General features: G+C 34.5%; 1 protein-coding gene across 1 annotated transcript in view; it reads right to left on the bottom strand.

The window, feature by feature from the left end:
- MRPL13 (mitochondrial ribosomal protein L13) overlaps nt 1–21,824 on the bottom strand; it is a 48,555-nt gene that overhangs the window by 18,647 nt on the left and 8,084 nt on the right. Inside the window, exons 3-5 of the mRNA XM_007075590.3 lie at nt 14,937–15,030; nt 9,130–9,190; nt 2,076–2,162 (exon numbers count right to left, since the gene is read on the bottom strand). Of these exons, the coding sequence (XP_007075652.1) occupies nt 2,076–2,162; nt 9,130–9,190; nt 14,937–15,030 (242 nt within the window). The remainder of the gene's footprint in view (nt 1–2,075; nt 2,163–9,129; nt 9,191–14,936; nt 15,031–21,824) is intronic.

A 21,824-nucleotide genomic window follows, 5' to 3' on the forward strand; every position in this document is an offset into this window, starting at 1 on the left:
ATAATAACTTTGGTCTTTCTCTGCTCCAGACCTAGAATCAACCATTTCTCCAAGGTGAACCAGGTTCTTTTTAATCAGAAATAGCACTTAGAAAACAAGATCTGGGCACTAGTTGTGCTTACTTCTACTACTGCTGTCATTTTATTTTTGAATAAAATCTTAACATGATAACAAAATAAAAAAATAAATAATCTTTAAGGCATACTCCAAAAACCTTACCCTCTTCCCTATTCCTTTTGTCTTTTTGTGCCCATGCTTCAGTAAGTAGCCATCTTTATTTTCTCATTTATTCTTCCTGTGTTTCTTTATACAGTAAGCAGCAGTTATAGTATGTATGTGTGTGTAAACATATGTATATGTATATGCATACAAAAGGTAGTATGCTATCTATATTTTTTCACTTACCAATATATCCTAGAAAGCATTAGTTATCAAATCATAAGAATATTTGGCATTCTTTTTTTATAACTGCATAGTACCCGACTGAATGGATATAACATAGTTTATCCAATTTCCTCTGAATAAATACTGATTTCTATTATTGTACTATTATAAATAATGTGGAAACAATAATTTTGTGTATCTTCAGAGAAAATAGAATGCTGGATCAAGCCTGACTTTCCTTATGTATGTATTCTGTGTAACGTTACCTAATTCTCTGATTCCTTATGGGTTGCACCATTTTGTACTCCTAGCAATCTGAGTGCCTACTTCCCTATGGCCTGGACAACAAACTGTGTAGCAAGCTTCTGAATATTTGACAATTTTTTGGGGGGAGAAGCGGACTCATTAATTTTATAGTTTGAAATTATTTAAGTAATTTGTTGTAGTTGAACTACCATGAATACTTAAAACATCCACATTCAAACTTGACTGCCTAATAACTAAGATTTTATATCTACATTATCATTTTTTGTTTTTTTAGAAATTATGGTTTCTAAAAAAATGGGAGAGTACAATCAGAAATCGGAGTTTTAGGGGGGCCTGGTTGGCTCAGTCAGTTAGCAGCTGACTCTTGATTTCAGCTGAGGTCATGATCCCAGGGTCATGGGATTGAGTCCTCAGTCAGGCTCCATGAGGAATGTGGAACCTGCTTGAGTGCTTGAGATTCTCATTCTCCCTCTCTCTCTCTCTCTCTCCCCTCCCCCTCCCTCTCTGTCCCTCTCCCTGGCTTGCATGTGCTCTTTCTCTCAAATAAGAAAAAAATAAATTAAAAAAAAGAATTAGGAGTTTTAAAACTGTGCTTTCATGAAGGTCATTTATCCTTAGATGATGACACTACTCCCATACTTGTTACTTCAGAGGTAAAGTGAATACTGGAAAATTCTACTCATTCATGCAAAGCAAAAGTAATACATTAACCATTTTGATAAAAGCATGAATAATTTACTCATGCATTGCTTAAGCTAAGTAAATAGAGCACACAGTGATTTAAATCACTGATATAACTTGATAGTCTGGAATTCATTTCCACATTATTCCTCTAGTAGGAACTCTAAGGACAACAATCACAACCATGGTAGTGACAGCAAATAGCACTTACTGTGTCAGGCCCTGTTCTAAGCATTCCACAAATGTTATCTCGTTTAACTCTTACCACAACCTTAGCAAGTAGGTACCATCATTTCCATTATACTGATGAGAAAACAGATAATGACATCAGTAAATGGTGATCATAAATTCTAATCCAGATACCTGATTCCAGAGCTTGGACTCAACTATTTTATTATAGAACTTCTAGTGTTTCATTACAGTATACTAAAGAGAAAAGCTCAAGTACTTAAAATAGTTTAACAGTGATAAATAAAAATGTTTTTTTTCAAGTACATTTTTAACTGAATACATTTTGAATAGGAACAAGTATTCTAAAATTAAATCAAGGAAAATAAATTAGCAACCAAACCTAAGCTATTAATTCACGATTCATGCAAATTTTGCTACTAGTCACATGAAATGTAAATGCAATTCACACGTTTTTTGTAGCTGATGAAATCAACAACAAGTACTCTCAATTTCACAGGTACTCTGGCCATGGTTCCTTGTTGAAGCATCATAACTAACAACCACTGACTTACCTCATCTGGGAAGAGATGCAACCTCTGCATCAGAGTTCTTCTGTGAAGGTTTTTTGGCAGCATGCCATAAATAGCTAGTTTCACAATCTGAAAAACAGACATATATAGGATTCAGTAAGAAAAATCTGACATTTACAGATAGTGATGAAAACAAGTGGGCTCAGACTCAAGTGAAATGAAAGGAATTGAGACCTAAGTAGACATGTGGCAGCAACAGCAAAAGAATCATCATTTTGTACATTACTATTTTCTTTAGGCTCTATTTGACTTAATTTATTTTAAAGGAAGAGCACAAAACGAGATTATTTTTAATCTCCTATGTGCCAATTATAGCTAGAATAAGAAAAAAAGCTTGTACAAGCTTTCTCTAAGATTACACAAAAACCTATGACTCAAATAATCTGTTACATACTGAATTGAGCAGAACCCAGGGAGGCCTTACTCCTGTTTTCTCCAGGTAGGTGATCAGGAAGTTTCCAATTCGTAAAGTTAGCCTGACCCTACAGTTATGAGACTGACTCTAAGTCACAAATCCACAACAATGGTAAGGTTATCATTCACTGAAAAATTACTGTGTATGGTGGTTAGTTGCATTATATGTTATCTTGTTTAGGATGCTGAGTCTCATTCCACAGGTGAGGAAACAGATTTAGTGAGGTTAAAGAACTCCCCCAACTTCATATATCTAGTAAGTGGCAGTGCTGGAATTCAAACCAGGCAGTCTTACTTCCAGAATAGACACATGGTACAAGCAATCACATCTATAATGTGTTTCTCTCTGTAACTTCTCAAGAAGACAAAAAATCCTTTCTCTCTACCATACCCATTTTCAAGATGGCAAACTAACCTTTCCATGATTTACATTTCCCCTTTTAAGATTATCCTCATTGTTGGTCTGAATGTGATTTGATGTGTGCTTTGTTAAGAGAAGGCCACAGAGTGTCATTCTGTGTTCCATAACCTCCTGGGGGCCTGCTGGTATATAGGACATACAAATATACTGCAAGGTCCTCATAAAACTGCTGATAGGGACATCTGAAGGGTTGCATCAATTTTTACCATCTGTGCTCATATTCCAAGGATATAATTTGACACTTATTAAAGTTAATTCACTAAATTAGACATGATAGAACAGGGTTGTCCTATAAGAGGATTTCCTATTCCTTTAATTTTCTCATCAAATCAGACCACAAAACCTAACTACATACAAAAGCTAGTGGTATCTCTTAATACATTTTCCAATTTAGTGCTGTTAATACTCTATGTTCTGGAGATTTTAATAGAGATTTACATTGTTAAAATTAAAAGCAATAAAAAATTCAGTTACTCAGTCACACAAGCCACATTTCAAGTGGTCAACTGCCACATGCACCTAGTGGTTACCATATTTATCAGTACAGACAGAAGAACATTTCCATCATGACAGAAATTTCTATTAGCACTGATCTAGATATTAGTCTTTACAATTTTAAATAAAAAAAATTAATGTTTATTTATTTTTGAGGTGGGGGGAGGGGGCAGAGAAAGAGGGAAACACAGAATCCAAAGCAGCTCCAGGCTCTGAACTGTCAGCACAGAGCTCAACGTGGGGCTTGAACTCATGAACTGTGAGATCACGACCTGAGCCAAAGTCAGATGCTTAACCAACTGAGCCACCTGGGCGCCCCTAAGATTTTTAATTTTTAAAAGTCTTGAACAGAAACTGACAATATTAATATTACACAGCACCTTATCTGGACAAGCCAGCCATTATATCCTCTGAATATCATCCTAGCAGCAATTTTTATCATTTTGGTAGGGTTACATGCCATTTAGGTTTCATGTTCTTAACAAAATTTAGCTGTAGTCACTTGAACTAACAAGTTGGTTTTTAAAAAACTTGCCCTAGTAAAAAAATGCACGGTAACACCCAAATTAGGGACAGCCACAAAGTGTAGAAAGGTTAAAAGCTGACAGGGGAGAGAAAAAGACATACAAACAATATACTCCCCCAAATAATAACACAACACGTGCATGCAGTCAATCAATTATAGCTGTACAGACTTATGTATAAGTTCTAAGGAATTCAAAAAGTGAGAAAGACAGAGTAAAAGTGAGGTTAATAAATACTCAAGACCTTCCACATACAACCTGTAAACTAGGGCATATGCCATTTGTTTTACTCAAAATAACTTTACTAACTACAGGAGGGGTGAAAAACAAGAAAGGAACCATGTTGGAAAACAATACAAGGACAAAAACTCTTAAACTATAACTATGGTAGGGATAAGGAAAAGCTCAATCAACACATTTATTTGAGTTTATAATTAATGACATATATGATTATAATATTTTGAAATACTTAATTTTTTTAATGTTTATTCATTTTTAAAAGATAGAGACAGAGCACAAGCAGGGATGGGGTAGAGAGAGAGGGGGACACAAAATCTGAAGCAGACTCCAGGCCCTGAGCTGTCAGCACAGAGCCCAACAGAGGGCTCGAACTCATGAACCACAAGATCATGACCTGAGCCGAAGTCAGACACTCGACAGACTGAGCCACCCAGGCGCCCCAATATTTTGAAATATTTAATAACCTACTAATAACTATTTAAGTGTACTATTTAATGTATTTTACAAATAATATTCCAGGGCTGTACTAATAATCAGAAGGACGCATTATGAAACAAACTCTCTTACAAGCCCATATACCAAGTACTGATTAGCAAATTATGTCTGCTGGCAGAAGACCTACTGTTCCAGGCAGACACTGAAGTATCTGATTTGGAAGTAAAATAACTGACCTCTTCCTTAGCAAGTTGTTCCTTTTCAAAACACAAAGTTAAAATTAATACTTAAAAAAAGAATTAACATAATTTAAATGAGGTAATAATTCAAATGGATTTAATTCTGAACTATTTTCCAGGACTTCATCAAACATTTTGTAATGTATTTTAATATTTGTCTACAAAACATAAGTTGGAACAATTTCTACAAATGGTATCAAATGCCAAATTCTTATAAAAAAGTAGGACTCTACTGCCTCCTACTGTACAGTGAGCATGCCAGAATAACAAAGAAACTTACATTTTAAAAATATTTATTAAATAGTAAAACTACAATTTATTGTAGCACTTACAGTACACACTATCAGCAGCCCTTACAAGTTTTTAATATCATATATACAATCCATATAGTCAAAATAGGATATTTTATTGATCTGTAATAGCCCCAAAACACATCTTGAAATAGAACATTAAATTTCTTAAGCAATCTCTGAGCATAGTTTTGTAAAATACGCATAAATGATAAGTAAAATGTCCCCCTTTCCCTCACCCCCAAGAAAATTGTAGGCAGTATTACACCAAACAAATGGTTGCATCCTAACAATACGTATTTATTTTTATTCGCTATTATAGGGAAATACAAAAGAATGTCTTCACGGCACACTTTGTTCATTTATAAATGTATTTAGGTAAAAAGCTAAAACAGTTCCTAATGAGGAAAATGTTATCTATCTTATGTGTATATTTCAAAGACTGGGTTGTGAAGTGGAAAGGAAGGAAATATAAAATTGTGAAATGGCAACAGGAGACTTCGCTTCTAGCAATACTGAAAGGTAATATTTAGGTTAAAACTTTCTCCTAGTATATTACTCAAATAATAAGTAAATGTTAATGAAGTTAATAATATGTTTTTAAAGATCTTTTCTAAAGCATGGAAACAACTGGAGGCCAGAAGTGGGACAAAGTACTACCAAAAAAAAAAAAAAAAAAAAAAAAAAAAAGAGTCCTAAGGCTGGCATTTGCCCAGAGGGCATCAGCTTAGTGCAGGGCTTGGGTTTCAAAGGACTACCTCTTTTTGGTCAGGAAGTAGGATCAAAGACTTCCTCATAAACCTAGGTTTTCAACAGAAAGCCAACATCCAGGGTGTACAGTGGAGAAATTAAAAAATTCAAATCTTTCCTGATAGGAAACAGATAACTATGAGCCTTACTGCACAAGGCTTCAAGGCCTAAAATTCACCCTTGGGATCAAAACCCAGAAGTCTAGAGTATAGCCTAAACAGGTCTTAGGTTGGTATAGCTTCATGCACCTGCCAGAAGCTAAGTCAATCTTTTGTGAATAAATCCACTTTGAAGACACAGGTCTCAAAGAATTCTCAGTGATGAAGTTTCAAGGTACATGAGTTTATCAAGTGTCCTGAGCAGAAACAATAAATTGCAAAGCCACGAAGAACACAAATATTAGAATCAGATATAAACACTAAGAATTAGGTTTACAATGCTTAAAAAATATAAGGAACCAAAGTATGACAAAGAAACAGAAAGACTGTCATAACTGACCAGCAAACTTGAAAAAGAAACAAGTAGTAAAACTTCACGGGAAAAAAAAAAATTCAAATTAGAAACTCACTAAAAGGGGGTGGGTGGTTGGGTGGCTCAGTCAGTTAGACAGCCAACTCTTGATTTTGGCTCAAGTCATGATCTCATGGTTTGTGGGATCGAGCCCCGCCCATGTTGAGCTCTGCATTGACAGTGTGGAGCCTGCTTAGGATTCTCTCTCTCCCTCTCTCTCTCTGCCCCTCCCCTGCCCACATGCTCTCTCCCTCTCTCAAAATAAATAAACATTAAAAAAAAAAAAAGGAAACTCAATAAAAGGGTTGATTGGATTAGATATAGGTAAAAAAGGTAATTAGAGAAAGTAGAACATTAAGAAATTATTGACAAGGGGCGCCTAGGTGGCTCAGTCTGTTAAGTGTCCGACTTTGGCTCAGGTCATGATCTCACAGTTCGTGGGTTACAGCCTTGCATCACGGTCTGTGCTGACAGCTCAGAGCCTGGAGCTGCTTCGGATTCTGTGTCTGCCTCTCTCTCTGCCCCTCCCCTGCTTGTGCTGTCTCAAAAAATAAATAAATGTTAAAAAAATTAAAAAGAAATTATTGACAATGCAGCACAATGTCAGACAGGGAGACATAAAATATGGAAGAGAGCTAATGATTCATGTACAATGAGACAGTCAACTGCAAATGTAATCAGATTTCCAAAGGGAAAGAACAGATAGAGAATAAAGGGAATAAGAGAACACATAAGAGCTGACAAATTTTCAGCACTGAAGATGCCAGTCCTTAAGAAAAATAAGTAAGACTTGAAAAGAAACAGGAAAACTAAAATCAAAGGAAAGATCTCAGAAGTATCCCCCCACCCCTGCAAAAGAGACAGAATATATACAAAGAAACAGTTCAATTGACATCTAACATATCAATAGCAATAACAGAAGCTAAAATCTGCTTGTACAGTAGCTTCAAACAGGTGAGAGAGAAAAATGGTTATCCTAGAATTGCATATACGAAATAAGCAAAACTATCTTTCAAGAAGAAAGCAAAAATAAAGACAGTTTCAGACAAAAATAAAAAGTTTATTATTAAAAGAATGTTATGATAGGAATGTCAAAAGAAGTATTTCAAGAAGGAAATTAATCCCAAAGGAAGACTGTTATGGGAAAAGGATTTGTAAGCAAAGAAAATAATAAAAAATCAGTTAACTATATAAAACAGTAACAAGAATGTTGAATTGGAAGGATTTTAAAAACTGTTGACTGTGTGAGGGACAGTAGGTGTTAAAAATCATCTAAGGACCTTGTTTTGATCTGGAAGAAAGTAAAGATTGATTACTCTTAGACTTCTAATAAATAAACTCAATCAATCCAAAAGAAGGCAAGAAAGAAGGAGAGGAAAAAATTAAATAAAATCTCCTTTCTTGCCTTCTTTCGGATTGAGTTTATTTATTAGAAGTGTAAGATTAATCAATTATCTTTACTTTCCTCCAGATCAAAACAAGGTCCTTAGAAAATTTTTGTGGTTTATACATACAATGGACTACTTGGCAAGCAATGAGAGAGAATGAAATTTTGCCATTTGCAACAATGTGGATGTAAGTGGAGAGTATTATGCTAAGTGAAATAAGTCAGAGAAAGATATCATATGTTTTCACTCATATATGGAACTTGAGAAACTTAATAGAAGACCATGGGGGAAAGGAAGGGGAAAAAATAGTTCCAAACGGAGAGGGATGCAAACCATAAGAGACTCTAAATACAAAGAACAAACTGAGGATTGATGGGGGGGGGGGGGGGGGGGGGAGGGGAAAACAGGTGTGATGGGTATTGAGGAGGGCACTTGTTGGGATGAGTACTGGGTATTGTATGTAAGCATAGGAAGCTTAGGAATCTACCCCGAAGCCAAGAGCCACTGTATATACTATATATTAGCTAACTTGACAATAAATTATGTTTAAAAAAAATCACATAAAGTGCATAGTTCTATGCTTAGGATGTTAATGATCAATAAATATGACCTCTGTGACAGAAAAATAAATAAGTAAGTAAATAAATAAATAAACAAACAAACAAATAGATTTAAAGTAGAATGATTTACTGGGCAAACACTATCAAAAGAAGGCTGATATAGTTTACTAAAAAAACAAAAAGACCTCGAGATAAAAAGTATAATTGGAGACAAAAATGGCTGGTAGATACCCTGATTAATTCTTAGGAAGAATGTAATTCCAAACTTAAATTCATCTAACACTAAATCTTCAAAACATACAAAGCAAAAACTGACAGAAATACAGAGGAAAAATAAACCCACAATTGAGTTCGTAACAGAACTCTTTCAGGTAATCAATAAATCAAACCAAAAAAAAGTCAGTAAGACTTTTTTTGATTGGAATGTACTTTGCATTTTTGATATAATGGATGTATAATCATACATAGATATATACATCTCTCTCTCCAAGACATTTTCAGCAAACATATTCTAGATAATCACGCAAGTATCAAGTAATTAAAAAGAAAAGCAACAAAACTGGCTAAATGCAAAACATAGTAAACAGTAATTAGAAAACATATAGAATTGAATGATAATGAAATAATGCTTATCAAAACTTGTGTGATACAGTTAAAGTGCAGAATTTATAGCCTTGAATGAAGCTACATTAGAAGAGGAGCTAGACTGGAAAAACAGTTCCTGAACCAGTCTTCCCACAGAAGATTAATAAAAAATACAATAAACTTACTGCTACTGGATCCTTCTGGTGAAGTTGAGCAGCTGTTACTTGTCTAAATCCACCTGGATAGCTGTTAAAGGAAGCAAAGACATTAAAACTGGGAGTAGGCTATGATATACTATTTCTTGAAATGAATATGGTTTTATAATATGAAAACTGTTTTTATTATGAAGCTATTCTTGTTTCTGGGAACTATGATGTTCATTAGTGTCTTAAAAATTAAGTAGTAACCTATGCTATTCGAAATACTATTCTTTTTAAGTGGTCAACTGTCTTCATTTCATAAAAATTGCACATCTTGGAAAATTCTTAGCATAACTATTGTTTTCATTTATTCTGAAGTAGTTGTTCATGCTTGAATTTAAGAAAGAAAAAGCAGTGAGCCAATATGCTTCACATTCCCTGCCATATCAGAATGTCTATATAACCTAGGGGTCGGGTTTGGGGAAAACAGGGGTAGCCACTTTGGGTCTAAGTCCAGTTCATACTCAAAACAGGGAATGATCCTGTTTCCTGTTAATAGTTGGTAAAAGACCACCAAGAGTTATATGTTGGTCCTAAGTGATACAATACTGTGTTCATATCAAATTTATACATAAAATAGATAAATTGGAGATTTAAAATACATATAAATATTTGGGATAGTATTGATGGCAGCTTAGTAACTTGGATGCCCCAGATCCCGGTCTGGAATCTAGGTTTGCCAGTGGCTACCAGTATAATGGTAGGTAACTTGCTTTTCTTCTTTATTAGATTTTACTCATATGAGAAAATGTTTGTGAAAGTGCTTAAGAAATTTAAAACAAAAACAATATACAGATGTAAGGTTTCATTATGTTGAATGGATAAAGCCTAAATGATTTTTGAGGAAGGGGAAAAGAAAACATAAACTCAGTGGACTCTGCAAGAAGTTAAAGATTACCTAAATGTAATTCCTTTCATAAGTTTCAATCAGACTTAAAAACATTTGAAAGAACCACATTTCAGGAATAAAATTTAAAAAAGCAGATTTAGAAATTTGCTGAGAAAGATGGATAATATTCAAAGTGATACTTTCATTTGTTTCAAGGGATTTCAGTTTCAGAAAAAGAAATACCTGTCTAGACTTCAATTCCTGTATTCTTTCTCTCTGTGGAAAAAAAGTACTTTACAACTTCTACGCTAAAGATCACCTTTCTGTTTTTAACATTGGGATGCCAAGTTCTAAAGTATAATACCATTTACATTTTATTTCATGAGTTTGGACTTTATTCTGAAGAATCTGGAAAGGTGGCATAAAATTCTGAGTAGAGGAATGATTTGAATAATGTAATAAATACTCAGTTGATTTTTACTGGTGACAAAGTAACTACACTTCTTCCTCCAGTGTGGGATAGCCTAAATGGAAGAGAAGAAACTTTGTTTAACATGTTCATCATTTTTTTTTTCAATGCAGATTAATTCAGTAAATACTTACTGTGTGCCTACTGTGCTGGGTGCTGGGGATATGTAGACAAATATGACAGTATCCCGTCCACAAAAAAATGACTACGTGAATTCTACTGAGGCATCTAACAGTAAGCTATATTTCTAATCCTACCAATACATTTATATGACTGAACAGTTAGATGTCAAAGTTCAGGGTGCACACATGCATATCTCACCTGACCTCCAAAATAATGAGAAGTGAATGTTTATAAAATATTTGGACAAGAAAACATTTTCTGAGACTAGAAAACATAGAACAAATTATAAGGGAAAAGAGAGATTTAATTACATAAAAGTTAAATAACCATACAACAAAGGACATCATAAAGAAAATTTGTAAAAAGTAAACTGTATAATAGTGGACTAATATTCTTAATAGATAAAATGTTCAGAGAACACGCTAAGGAAAGCATTGGTACCTTATAATAATGCAAATGTAAACAATCAGATGTCCATCAAAGTGGCACAATCTTATTATTAAATCATTATTAATGATGTGCTGTGGCAGCAGTTTTATCAAACCAGGCATTCTTATGCACTACTAGTACAAAATTAAAGTGATGTTTGGAAATACCTATTAAAAGATCAATTATCATCCCTTTGATCTTGAAATTCATTACATTTCCAGTTTTATTTTAAATTATCCTATATGTTGAAAAAGCCTCATGTATAAAGATGTTTTTCAGCTCTTTATGAAACTAAAAATTTTAATTAAAAAAAGGACATTATGTATGCAAATCATATTCTGTATTACTACACAGTGACAAACTATTTATAAAAAGGCTTTCTGATAATTTTATAGAAAGTGAAAAAAAGATGTAAACTTGTATATGTGTTAAAATGTTTAGTCCACAGGATGAAAAATGATTTTTAGTTCCTTCTTTAAACTTTTCTGCATTTCCTAAAATCATCATATATTAAAATTTTTATAACTAGAAAGTTAAAATTTGAATATATAATGTAATAATGTTCTGAGCATAAAAAAAGTGGTACATCCAGTGAAATGAAGTAACAAAGTAAGTGAAGAGTCAACAGAAACTGAGAAACAAAACAGTTATTTACCATACGGGGTTGAGACAATAGGGAAGGGATTCAAGAAGAGGTTGAATGAGCCAGGTTTTAATGGATAAATATGAGTTCTTGAGAAACACTCCTGTGAAGGACAATAACACACGCAAAGGCAGAAAGGCAAGAAATGTCAATATGTTGGCTAAAATGAAGGATTCTGAAGCAGTAGTGGTAATTGGGTACCGATAATGTACAAGTTTAGAGTTCAACCCTAGATAAGACAGCTCTACTGAAGGGGACACTACCAGCAGAGGGTATGGTATACTAGCTGTTCGCTATTAGTTGTGCTATTATTTTCCACAGATATTACTGCTACAGTAATTATTACAGCATTTTGTGCCAATACTCCCCCCCCTTTATGCTTTTATCGCATTATGTTACCCTGACTTTTCATATTTCTTCCCCCGTTACCTCTAAATTTTATAGAATTTGGTTTATCTGTACAGATTTCCTAATAGCAGAAACTACTGAAGCTGGATGTGAATTTATTTTGGTTATGTTAAATAACAATTTCATGAATAAGTTTAAGGAGAATGGGCAAAGTCTGGCTAATGGAAGCAAAAAAGTTATTCTGAGTGGGTCACTTGGGTGGCTCAGTTGGTTAAGCGTCCAACTTTGACTCAGGGCAGGATCTCATGGTTTGCAAGTTCAAGTCCCACTGTCTGCTGTCAGCAAAGAGCCCACTTTGGATCCTCTGTCTTCCTTTCTCTCTGCTCCTCCTCTGCTTGTAGGTGCTCTCTTTCTCTCTCTCAAAAATAAACATTTAAAAAAAATAAAATAAGGTCTTTAAAAAAAAAAAAAGTTATTCCTAGCATTGCCTAAGACCCACTTAGGCAAGAGATGAAAAGAAACAGATGGAGACATTAAATTCTGCTTGTCTAAGATGAAGGTGCAATTGGAAATAAACAATTTTAATCAAGAATGAAAGTTCAACATTTCTAACTGTATCTTGCATGACAGTATAGGAGGTATTTAATTAAATTTGTATATGACCTGAAGCAGAGGGCTTAACACATTACATGACACAATCAAGATCTCAAAAGATTTTAAAAGGCTGGAGGTAAAATTTAACTTAAGGTATTGTAGTTGGGTTAACATGGGTTAAAACATGGTTAAACAGCAGCATGTTTAAGAAAGACTTGGGAGTTTGGGCTGATAGTGAACTCCGTGTACCACCCAATAGAGGATTATAAAACTGAAAGATGGATGACTCCCATTATACTAGGAAGCCATCAGAACATAGCCAGGTGAGTGTATTTAGTTAAGAAAGACACTAGAGAGTGACCAAGATATAAGGGGATAGTCAAAGGGACACCATATAAAGAACTCTGAAAGAACTACAGATGTTTAGCTTAGGGAAAAGACAAATCAAGGGGCTCTTATTGATTCCTATCTCAAAATGATCTGAAGGACGTCATGTGGAGAGATATGATTATTTTACACTGTCCAAAGAGGAGAACTAAGACTAATATGAAAGCTAAAGAAAAACAGATTATGATTCAACAGCATAAAGATCTTTCTAAAATTTAAACCATTTCAAAGATGGAATGAATGGGCTGCCTTACAAGCCATGAGATCACTATCATTCAAACACAGGCAGAGAGACCTGGACGTTGAGAGGTATGTTGTGGAGATTTTAGGTATCTTCCAAACTTGGGATTTTGTTCACCATTCCTTAAAACATCTCATGTATTTTCAGAAGTTTAAGATAGTTCAAGAAATAACAGTGACATGAATTACAGGAAACAGAAATAAATGAGAAGATTGATTTAAAAATGAGAATAATCTAGATCAGAGAGGTTATGTGAAAAGCTTCTAGAAAAAACAAATACTGTTAATAATAACTAGTATTTGGTGTAGTTCTGTGGGTTATTTTTGGTTGAGTAAATTATATACGCAGCATGTGCAAAATTAGTATTTCCTTAAATGCCAATTTTTGAAAATAGCTTTTTCTTTTAAGTAAGATCAATTATTCTTTTCTGTTTTTTTTTTTTAAAGGATGGTTACTTATTTAATATATTTTTTGTGGAACTTGAACTCATAACCCCAAGATCAAGAGTTGCATGCTCTTTCAACTGAGCCAGCCAGGTACCCATAGTAAGATCAATAGTATTTTTTTTTTTAATGTTTATTTATTTTTGAGAGAGAGACAGTGAGAGCCAGGGAGGGGCAGAGAGAGAGAGAGGGAGACACACAATCCGAAACAGGCTCCAGGCTCCGAGCTGTCAGCACAGAGCCCGATGCGGCGCCCGAACCCACGAAGTACAAGATCATGACCTGAGCCAAAGCTGGATGCTCAACTGGCTGAGCCAACCAGGCACCCCAATAGTACTTTTAAAGTAATATATTTCAACTGCCTATATTCTTTGACAATGGCAGTATCATTTTTTTTTTTTATTTGAGTAGTTGATACTTGATGTTACATTAGTTTTAGGTGTACAACTTAGTGATTCAACAACTCTCTATTATGCTATGCTCACCACAAGTGTAGCTACCTTCTGTCATCATACAAGGCTATTGTAACACCAGTGAGTATAGTCCCTATGCTGGACCTTTTATCCCTGTGACTTATTCATTCCATAACTGAAAGCCTGTATCTCCCACTCCCTTTCACCCTCCCTTCCACTCTTACCCTCTTTGGCAACCATCAATCTGTTCTCTGTATTTATAGGTCTGATTCTGCTTTTTTGTGTGTTCATTTGTTTTTTTAGATTCCACACATAAGTGAAAGCATATGGTATTTGTCTTTCTCTGACACATTTCACTTTGCGCTATATATTCTAGGTCCATCCATGTTGTTGCAAATGGCCAGACTGCATCCTTTTTATGGCTGAGTAATATTCCAGTGCACATGCACACATGTACATCATTATCCATTCATGTATCAATGGACACGTGGGTTGCTTCTCTATCCTGGCTATTATAAATAATGCCGCAATAAACATAGAGGTATATGTATCTTTACAAATTAGTATTTTTGTTTTCTTTGGGTAATAACCTAGTAGTGGAACTACTAGATCATATGGTATTTCTATTTGTAATTTTTTGAGGAACCTCCACACTGTTTTCCACAGTGGCCATACCAATTTACATTCCCGCCAACAGTGCATGAAGGTTCGTTTTTCTCCACATTCTTACCAACACTTATTATTTACTGTCTTAGCGGCCACACTGACAGATGTTAAGGTGATACCTCATTGTGGTTTTGATTTGCACTTCACTGATGGTTAGATATGTTGAGCATTTTTTCATATGTCTGTTGGACAATGGCGTTATCTTACCCAGTATGTGAGGAGTACACTTTTTGTTCCCATTTATTTCCAGAAAATGCAATGTGCCTTGTGTTCATTATGACAACATGATCCCCACAGTCACCTAGATTTAAAAAGAACAAAGAAGAAAAGATTTTATATGAAAGTCACGATTTTAAGAAAAAGTGGTCTTGGTTATTTATAAAGCTTTTCAAAGTCTAAACAACACATTAAAAAACATAAAATGCAAGTCACAGTGCAACATCAAAATCCTTGAACAGGATTTTGCTATTCTGTTCCTCTTTTACATAACATCTAAGTATAGAAAGAGTGAAAGAGTTGGCCAGACATTTGGAAAATCTCAACACTGGAAGATAAAAGAGGATATTATTAAAGATGCCAATAACAACAACACATCTTTTAAAGGCAAACTAATGTTATTCCTATGGTCTTTTCCCGTTAATAATTACACTTTGCTAAAATGTTTATATTAACATACCTTTAAATGTCTAATATAAACTTCCCCTTAAAAATAGAAGAGAAAATGAAAACAATACGCATATAGATGTAAAAAAGGTATGTTTTACCAATAGGCAAATTGAAAACAAATGTAAAATGTCACAATTGATTTTTCTCCTTAAATTCAGAGAACAATAGAGTATTATGATCTTATGCTTAACTACTAACCCAAGGCTTTTTCCAACCACATTTAACGAGCTACATTTAAACTGCCACTTTCAACTATGACAACATGCATATTTGATATGCCAGATGACCTGAAAATTAAAATATATGTATTAGATTAATTTTCCATAAAATTAATAAAAAAAACCTAAAAAGTCAACATGCAGTTTTCCCATGAGTCATGATACTTCACAAAATCAAATAACCAAAAACATTTTTTAAATGCCTATTCTACTAATATGAAAACTTAAAAAGATTTTAATTTATTTAAAAACACTGAAAAAATAAGTATAAATAAATACCGCATATGAAAACTAACAGTTACATTATAAGATAATGAGCTTTGAATTTCAATGACAGCATTTTAAGAGAGAAGTATATAGTCTACATGGAATGAGGGTAAAAGAAAGAGAAAAAAGCAGGTAGGTTTTCTTTATCACAGTGAAAGGGAATCAAGAGGTGTAAAGGAAAGCTTTACCTGGGAAGCTTTGTTGTCAGTGGGTTGAAAAGACAGTTTGACTGTATTTGGCAAATTGATCAAAGTTCCTAAAAGTAACCCACAATGGGCTAGTAAGGCAACTGGACAAATGAACCAGGAAAATAAATAAAGAGGGTGAGAAGATATCTATGTCATCTCAGAGAATGCTGAAGTTTCCTTAGTTTTCAACCAGACTTTTACAGTTGAAGACACTAACGCCTCCTAAGATCAAGTGATTTGCCAAAGCTCACACACCATGTTATTTAATTCCCGGTTCAGGCTCTTTCCGTGACACTTAGGCTGAGGAAAAATGGAATCCTTAGCTTTACACAAGAGCTGAATTTATTTTTTAAATGTTATTTAAGCTTTAAATATGGAAAAACCGGGGCACCTACGTGGCTCAGTCAGTTAAGTGTCCCTTGATTTTGGCTCAGGTTATGATCTTATGTTTTGTGAGTTCGAGCCCCATATCGGGTTCATAGTGAAGAGCCTGCTTGGGGATTTTCTCCCTCTCTCTCTCTCTCTCTCTCTCTCTGCCCCTCCCCAACTCTCTCTATCTCTTTCTAAATACTTAAAACAAACAAACAAACAAACAAAAAGCATCTTGAGCTATTCCAAACAAACCTACTGTCTTTGTAGAGATCAAAAGGATCTCTCAAAGGACATTCAAAAGAATATCACAGATCAGATGAAAATCATGTTTTTTCATCTGTAAGGTACGAACATCTAATCTGGGAAAAATCATTCTCCCTCAATAACATGCCTCTGGCATAAGTTATTGAGGGAGAATATATATTCTTAGAATATATTCTTAGAAAGACTTCTCTAACTCTAAATCAAACTAACCAGGAATTAAATATTTTTTAACTGCATTACATATTAAAACAAAAGCCAATATTGTTAAAGGCTGAAACCCTGAATACAGTACAATTATTTCTGTCTCAATTTCTACATACAATAGATTTCATTGTAAAGTTTTCATTAAACAATTATGCTTTATAATATGCAGCAAATGTATATAAATTAGAACTCTACTGCCTGATCAAGAGATATTCCAAGAGAAATTAATTTCTTTCAGATTAAAAAAACTAAAGTAATAAGTAATTTTTAGAAAAAGGAGTTGTGAGTGTATTTGTAAAAACTCTCACCTTAGATGTGTAACCTTGACTCCTTTTTATAATATTTGGTGTGTGTGTGCGCACATGTGTGCATGAGTGAATGAATGAATGAATGAGTGAATGAAATTAGGTGCCAAATAAACTCAGATAAATTCAATCAAAGTGGAAACTCGAAAGTGTCATGTCAGGGAACTGAAGTTCTAATGATGAGTCACACTATCAGGGGTGCTTCTCAGTCCTACAGCTTCAGTGTTTTGGCTCATTTTCTCCCCTAAACCAGAACTCATATTTTTTCCTCAAAATTCCCTGGGAGGAAGAGATATAACATTCATTCTGGAGGCAGGAATATCAGTCGCTAGTTGATCATGCACCCTTTTCTACTAGGTTCTGAGGACAGCTCCGAAATTCTTTTTAACATACCAACCCTAGGTTAAAGTTATTTGTCACCTTCGTACCTCAACACGTACCAACTCCCCAGGTAAGGTATTCAAGGATACCTACAGTTTAGGCTCAAACTTTCTAGCCTTATTTACCAGTTCTTTCCCATCCCAAACCATACTACTTGCTATTCTCTGAAGCATTATCCCATTATTTCTGTTTAAAACACACACACATACATACAGAAGATCGTATACACAGATCCCCTGATCTTTCCTTTGTTCCTTCCAGTAGAAATACTCTCCTGATTTATCTCCACTTGCTAAATTTTATCCATAAAATTTAAGTTCCACATAAATATCAAGTTCCAAAATTAATACCAGTCCTTTCATAAAGCCTTTCCTAATACCAAACCCAACTTCCCTTGATTCCACAAGGATGCCTGAATTTCTCTTATGATACCGATTTAACTCTATCTTGTCCTATCATTTGTACAATTTTACTTTCTCCACCTAAATTATAAGCTCCCTTCTGAAGACTCTTAATGTAGACCTCTTTTATAATGGGAATTACAAGTCACAATAAGTGTTAAAAAAAAATTCCTGGTGTTCACTTTAATGTAAATAGGGCTTGTTCTATTATGTCTGTTCGCATTCAATTCCTCTCTTAGATTTCATGGGAGATGCACTCGTAGTTCTTATCTTACAAATTGGACCAATCAAAACTGTCTGAGCTGCTCAGATTCCATAGGAGGATGGATTCAGATGGAGATATCTGGTAAATTTGGTGGGAATCTCTTCCAAAATCTGCTTTGTAGTTCTTTTCCATTGATTAATAAATTAATCCACTTACTACTTACTCATGTCAGGTACTGTTCTTGATGCTGAGAATAGAGCAATGAATGCAACTGAAATCCCTGGTCATAATAAATCCTACATTCTAGTGCAATGAGCTAGACAATAAACAAGTAAACATACAATATATCAGAGGCTGATAAATATATGGGGATAAAGAGCAATGCAGTGGAAGTATTATTAATTGATACAGGTTTTTGTGTTTTAGTTTCCCTGGGAGAAATGTCCAAAAGCACAATTGTTGTATGGCAAGCTCATGTTTAGTTTTATAAGAAACTGCCATATTCTTTACCAGACTGGCTCTACCATTTTACACTCCTACAAACAATGTGTGAGCCATCCAGTTTCTTTGCATCATCACCAGCATTTGCCACTCTTTATTTTAGCTATTCTGACAGATATGCAGTGATGTCTCACTGTGGGTTTAATCTGTTTTTCCCTAATGGCTAATAATGTTGAATCATTTTATGTATTTATTTACCATCTGGTCATGATATTTTGCTCATTTTCTAATTAAGTGTTAGTTTGTTTCTTGTTGACTATATGGTTTGCAAATATTTCCCTTCAGTCTGTAGCTTGTCTTTTCATCCGCTCCACGTGTCAAATCCCTCTTTAAAAGCTCTTTGCTGTAGCTTACTGATTTTAAAACTGTATTTGATAGAGATGTCAGGTTCTGAGAAGGTGACTCAAAGGGGAAAGGGTCGAGCATCTTCTCCCTCCTTCAACTAGCACAGCACTGCTTTTATATATTGTGTTTCCTTACAAGATTTGGTTTGAGAAATGTTTGAAAATAGCTATTTCAATTGAGTGATAAATAACAAAATTGGCTTTGGTCATTTTGTTTGTTTCCAACCTTGAAAGATAAATGTCCAAATGCCTTCTTCAGTATTTTTTCTGGCATCCCTGAATTTGTGCATAGCTAATATAACAGAAGATCACATCAGTTACCACAAAATCTACTGAGTATAAAGACACTGTGATAGGAACAAGGTATGTTGTTCAAATTTATTGATAATATCTAAGTATTCACTTTTAAAGGAGTTAAGTATTCAAGATATGATCTAAAGCAAAACTCTCCTTCACTGCTTTGTACGATGATATTCTAGGAGTTGAAGAATAAATGTGCAATTAAGATTGCAAAATTAAAATGATGCAGTAATTTACATTTGAAATAAACTGACACTGAACTTAAAGAGTAAAAGAGAAAAATGTGTTAGCTTGGTAACTTTAAAAAGAGCATCCTAAACTTTCTTTTCCCTAACAAGTCTTTAAAAGATTAAATAAATAATATAAGGCAGAATGTTAGAGATTAGATCTAATCTTTGTTGAACTGCCTGGTGTGCTAGAGTTTATAACATTAACTTTAAGAACTGTGTGCAACTTCTGTTTCCTTTCATGTAGATCAGGAGTATTTTAGGAGAATCTAACAATAACTTTAGAAAATGCTAAAGGAAGGTTTGTCTCTGCTTCTTTTATTTATTTTTTAAATTAATTAATTTATTTAAAATGCTTGTTTATTTTGAGAGAGAGAGAGAGAGAGAACGCATGTAAGCAAGGGAGGGGCAGAGAGAAGGAGAGACAGAATCTTAAGCAGGCTCCGTGCTGTCAGCACACAGCCCAACATGGGACTCAATTTCACCAACCGTGAGATCATGACCTAAGCCAAAATCAAGAGTGGAACAGTTAACTGACTGAGCCACCCAGGTGCCCTTCTGCTTCTTTTAAACGTTCATACCGTCCTCAATTTATTAATCTGTGGGCAATGAAAAGAATAGAGTCCTCATGAAGAGTAAGTATAATCTAAAAATTACCATGTGCCCTTTCTTTTTACTATCAGTGACAAACATGTTCAAAGAGCTCCCAGGTCCCAAATTCAGAAGGGCAGCTCTGATTAGAAAGAGAAGGGAACTTTTCCTAGTTCTACATCATTTCCAGCTTGACTCAGACCACATTTTCCATAAAAAATAACCTTAAAAGTGGAAAGTTGGTTTTCTATAAAACTTCACAAAGTCTACTGGACCTGTAAAGTAGTTCAAATACAGTATACATTATGTTTGGATATATTACCAGCTAACTTTTATAGCTACTCCTGGATATATGAACATCATTTATAGTATTATTTATCTGGGAAATTTTATGTCAATTTTCAAACAAACATGTTTACAGTGATTGTGAGAACATAATACATGCTTGATAAATGCTTATTTAACAATGAATGTTAGAAATAAATTTACGACAGACATGTTTGTAAGCTGAAAATTGCTTGCAATTTAAGTTTTGACTTTAGTGACATCTTGTGGACATAAAAAGTCTTGCTGATATAAGTTACGTATTAAATTATATAGTGAAACAAAAATACAGCTCAGTCTTTAAAACGTTAATTTTTAATTTCATAGAAAAGCTATTCTCCTTTACTAGAAAAGGATGACATGATAGGTAGCTACCAAAGCTCTTTTGGTGTGCTAGCAAGTATTTTCATTAGTACTTAAGGAATACTTTTGCAATAATGACCCATTTATAGGAAAGCAGAACTTTAATTCAGTGAACAGATAAGTGCTATACTTTAAGAAAGAAATTACATTACTACAAATTCTACTTTTTCCCAAATTTTGTATTGTTTGTATTTCTACAAAAACAACCTAAGGCGCCTGGGTGGTTCAGTCGGTTAAGCATCCAACGTCAGCTCAGGTTATGATCTCACGTATCGTGAGTTTGAGTCCCGCGACAGGCTCTGTGCTGACAGCTCAGAGCCTGGAAAGCCTGCTTTGGATTCTGTGTCTCCCTCTCTCTGCCCTTCCCCCACTCATTCTCTGTCTCTCAAAAATAAATAAATGTTAAAAAAAAAATTTTTTTTAAAGGGGCGCCTGGGTGGCTCAGTCGATTAAGTGTCCGACTTTGGCTCAGGTCATGATCTCACAGTCTGTGGGTTCAACCCCTGTCAGCTGTGCTGACAGCTCAGAGCCTGGAGCTGCTTCAGATTCTGGGTCTCCCTCTCTCTCTCCCCCTCCCTAGCTCACACTCCCACTGTCTCTCTCTGTCAAAAATAAACTTAAAAAAAATTTTTTTTTAAATCAACCTAAAAGATCTTGTATATTACCTTGTTGATAACACTGCCAAGAAAATAAACAACTTAGCAGGAAAACATAGTTTAAGTGGCTAAGAATCACCACACTGATGTGGAATGGGTAATTTACTATCTGATGAAACAGGTGCCTGGGTTCTGGTCCAAATTCTATTATAATATAGCTGAGTGACAGGGAGAAAGTCATTTTATTCTTCTGATTTTAGTTCTCATGTATATCAATGAGGCAATTAAAATATCTAAAGTCCTAAGGAATTCATTCTATTACTTGGTAATTCTAAGACTATAACATTCTCCTTGTCTGCCAAAAACCACAGATATTGT

This window comes from Panthera tigris, chromosome F2, assembly GCF_018350195.1.
Source record: "Panthera tigris isolate Pti1 chromosome F2, P.tigris_Pti1_mat1.1, whole genome shotgun sequence".
Taxonomy (NCBI): Eukaryota; Metazoa; Chordata; class Mammalia; order Carnivora; family Felidae; genus Panthera; species Panthera tigris.